Genomic DNA, 3,809 nt, shown 5'->3' with positions numbered 1-3,809 from the left:
ATTTGTTTTTAGCTGCCATTCATTAAATCTAGTACCTTTTAAGGACTGTACGAGGGTAGATATCTCACCATGAGAGACCTTCTGTCACTGTGGCTTATTTTAGTATGTTAATGAAAGCAAACCGGCCTGCTAATGATAATGATGATAAATTGTCCCTTGGCCATGAAGATCCGCCCAGTGCCTTGGGATCTGGTCTTCTAAATTAGGATTTGTCAATAACATGCTGCCAATTTGTCTTCTCACGAATCAAAAATATTGGTTACTGTAACTGGCAGGCGGCAAATGATTTCTCCTGGTTTATTTACAGTATCATCATTAGCATACCAGGGGGATGTATTGGATAAAATGATATGCCTTTGTGGATAAAACTCATTGAGGCTGTCTAGGAGACAGAGACACAGCCCTGATTTAATTTGCTCCTTACTGTCTACACAAATATTAATAGCAAGATTTTTTGATCTACGCGTATTAAATGGAAAATATCAAATCAAGCGCGGCCCTGAAAGCCTGTTAATGACGTGTCGTTCCAATTAATCGTGACATAACATGAGCTTGCATAAATACAAAGAAAATGAATGTACTTATCACTTCTGGTGATTCTGGGGATTAGTAACTTCCCACAAATGAACTGCATTCAATGATAATCCAAATCACATCTAATAAAATGACTAATGATGATTGGGTCAATAGGTAATTGAGCTTAAGTTTATATATACAACAACTGAGAAATTAGCTTTGAATGGATTCCGAGGCCACAAATGTCCACCTGATCAGGCCATATACAATTCCAATCAGTCATGACTTTGCATAGCCTGCCTCTAAATAGCTTGTTTCTATGTCAAGATTGAGACAAAGATATGCACCATTTAGGACCTAGCATTCATGAAATGTGTTCAGGCAACTTTTGGCTTTTTTGCCTATTGGTAAAAGCAGTGTTTATCACTATAACTAAATAAGTGTGGACAGAATACACCTTAGGTTTTACCCTCTCTGTTGCCTCTCAACCTGCAAAAGGCCTTCCAACAACGTCCCCATTCAGACTCTCCATACTGGCCTCCACACTCTCTCCATTACTCTAACTACAACACAATGCTTTAATCTGAGCACTGAGCATTTAGAAGCTTGCAATCCAAAAATGGGTTACAGGTATATTCCAAAAGGGAAAAAAGCAATGCTAAATGCAAGTAATAAATGCAAATAATCAGCTGTATTGTTAAAGACGCAAAATACTGTCCATGGGCTTCTCAGCTTTCAAATAGATAGAATAACATGCCTCCCATATAACTTATTGTTCATGTCAAATGATGTGCAACCAATTAAACATTATTTTGGTCACCTGCTAATATGACTAAAACTAATATCTGGCTCAAAGGCTAATAAATCACTGCTGGTTATATATTTACAATAGCATCAATTATTTTATTTGTCTACATTGAAAAAATGGTGTGGAAACAATTTTCACTTAGACATTTCTCGTGAATTTCACAAAGAACTACAAACACACAGTAATTAACATATTGGAATAAACGTGAAACTTTTTTTTGTAATGCAACAAGTTGTAATAGTATTAGCTATGTCTTCAGAAACACTTTCGAAAGTGTTTGCATTTGCATTTTCCTAAACTTTATCTTGAAACTGTGAGTGATTAGATTATAGCCAGTTGTTCTTGACGTCCCTTGATATTCTGGCCAACCAAAAGTGGACTGATTTCTTCTTCAATCCCCAATAAACACTCAGTTTTACACTTTTTTTCACACAATAAGGGAAATTACAGAGTTTAGGCAATCACTGTTTATTTTTTATTACTTTGCCCATGTGCTGTCCAGAGACAGGAATTTAAACCTGACTTTTTTTTGCAGATACTTAACATAGAATTCCAAGCAACAATTCATAGTGAATTCTTCACAAAACCAAGTGGGGAAAAACCAAAAACTAATCCAAAAGGAAAGCTTATGAGACTTCTTACTATGTATTATCATAATTTAGAACTAATCACACATAATTTTAACAAGACACAACATAAACCCCAGAAGATCCTATTGATAAACTGAAAGTCTAGGGAAAAATAGAACATTCTGTACATCCAGTGACTCATTTTTTTATTTCATCACAATGAGATTGGCTCCAAATGAAGATAACATTTCATGAGCATTCCTTTAATTGACTAGGGAAATAACTAAAAAATAAATAACGGCCACATCTCTATTTAACTTCTAAATACTGATCAGGAATAGAAAAGATTTTGGAGTGCTTTTTCTGTTCACCTATCACATAGTCCACACGGATGCATATATGCCTAGAATTCTCCTCGGAGGGATACAAACTGATATCCCCCTCGACTTTAGTGTCCTGCATCACGTCCACAGCATCATCCAGATACAGCACAGCCTGTTTCCAGTGCGTCTCTGGTTTGAACGGAGAAGTGGAGAGCACCAGGGCCTTCTCCTCAGCGGGGAAAGTCACCGTGAACCACACGCAAAAGGCGTGGATGGAGGACGAGCCGAAGCACCGGCAGCTGAACACACCCCTCACATCTCTGAGCTGCTCCAGCGTGACCGTGTTCAAATCCAGCTCGGCAAACTTGCACGGGTGGGAGAGCACATCCTCCACCGTCACCGGATTCACAGTGATGTCTTTGTTCATGATGCACTTCCTGGCAAAGTCGGTCATGCAGGACATGTCCACGCCGTACTGTCCTTTGACGGTGCTCCAGAAATTCAATCTGCCCTCCACCACTAGATCGTTTACGGGAGCGATGTAAAGCTCCGCCCGGGACGGTAATATAAGGCCACCGGGTTTGAGCCACTTATCCCTGGCGAAGATCACTGAGTTCAGCATGGATTCGTGGAGGAGCGCGTAGCCCATCCATTCGCTGACAATCACATCCACTTGCTCGGCCAGTTCGATCGTCTCTAGTGTGGCTTTAATGACTTCGATAGTATCCTCCATCTGATTCAGTTTTACAATCCTCACAGCCTGATCAGCGATCGAGCTCGCTTCGACTGCATAAACCTTCCTGGCACCCGCTTGCGCACAGAACAAGCTCAAGACGCCGGTACCGGCTCCCACATCTAGCACCACTTTCCCTTCTATTGACTTACTGTTTTTAAAAATGCCCATTCTGTACGTGTTAGTGCGTACTGTGTCTGCAATCATCTCTTCGTGAATGGTGACATCGGAGTAGCTGTCAAAGTACATGTAATCCTCTGTACTCCTGTCTAATTTTCTTTTCTTGGTACCGTGCTGTGACATTTTCCACAAGTTTGCCATGCGTCTTTAATTTTCCCAAAGTAGCTTCCGTATCCGAAACGCAATTTGAAAGGCATCATGGGAGATGTAGTTTTTAAACACGCCCGGGATATCCGGAAAGAACTATAGTCCGTTCGGAAATGAACTACACTTCCCATGAGCGGCAAGGAATTCTGACTATAACTAGAACGTATTTTATGTTTTGTTAAAATCAAACACTTAAAACTGCTATAATTGTTTTTTTTGCCTTAAAGAATTTAGCTAAATGTGATAACCGCCACAAAAGAACAGGTGGAGACCACTCTCACGTCACAATGCTTTATAACTATTCCGAGAAAGCAATTTCATTTAGGTGTTAGGTTAGTCAGAGTTAAATAGGTTTATTATTGTTTTCTATAAACAATATTTAGAGAGGGAGGAGGGAGGCAGCATATCTGATATTTACTTAAAGTGACAAAGTTCATACAATTACAAATTCGATACTGTTCTAGACCTATATGCAAAACACTAACACTTGTTTGTCACAATATATCCATGCGGTTATTTAAGTTAATGCTGCA

General features: G+C 39.5%; 1 protein-coding gene across 1 annotated transcript; it reads right to left on the bottom strand.

The window, feature by feature from the left end:
• Window positions 1–1,407: 1,407 nt before the first annotated feature.
• prmt6 (protein arginine methyltransferase 6) lies at window positions 1,408–3,293 on the bottom strand. Its single transcript, XM_079406837.1, has one exon. It carries the CDS (start codon window positions 3,268–3,270, stop codon window positions 2,203–2,205), a length of 1,068 nt encoding a protein of 355 aa, XP_079262963.1. The 5' UTR covers window positions 3,271–3,293; the 3' UTR covers window positions 1,408–2,202.
• Between the last annotated feature and the right edge of the window lie 516 nt (window positions 3,294–3,809).

This window comes from Barbus barbus, assembly GCF_936440315.1.
Source record: "Barbus barbus genome assembly, chromosome: 44".
Lineage (NCBI taxonomy): Eukaryota > Metazoa > Chordata > Actinopteri > Cypriniformes > Cyprinidae > Barbus > Barbus barbus.
The sequence above is the reverse complement of the archived record's forward strand: the minus strand, read 5'-3'. Positions and strand labels throughout refer to the sequence as shown.

Bases quoted from the DNA above. Each gene is read 5' to 3' on its own strand.
- prmt6 (XM_079406837.1), bottom strand. From the start codon at position 3,270: ATGGCAAACTTGTGGAAAATGTCACAGCACGGTACCAAGAAAAGAAAA.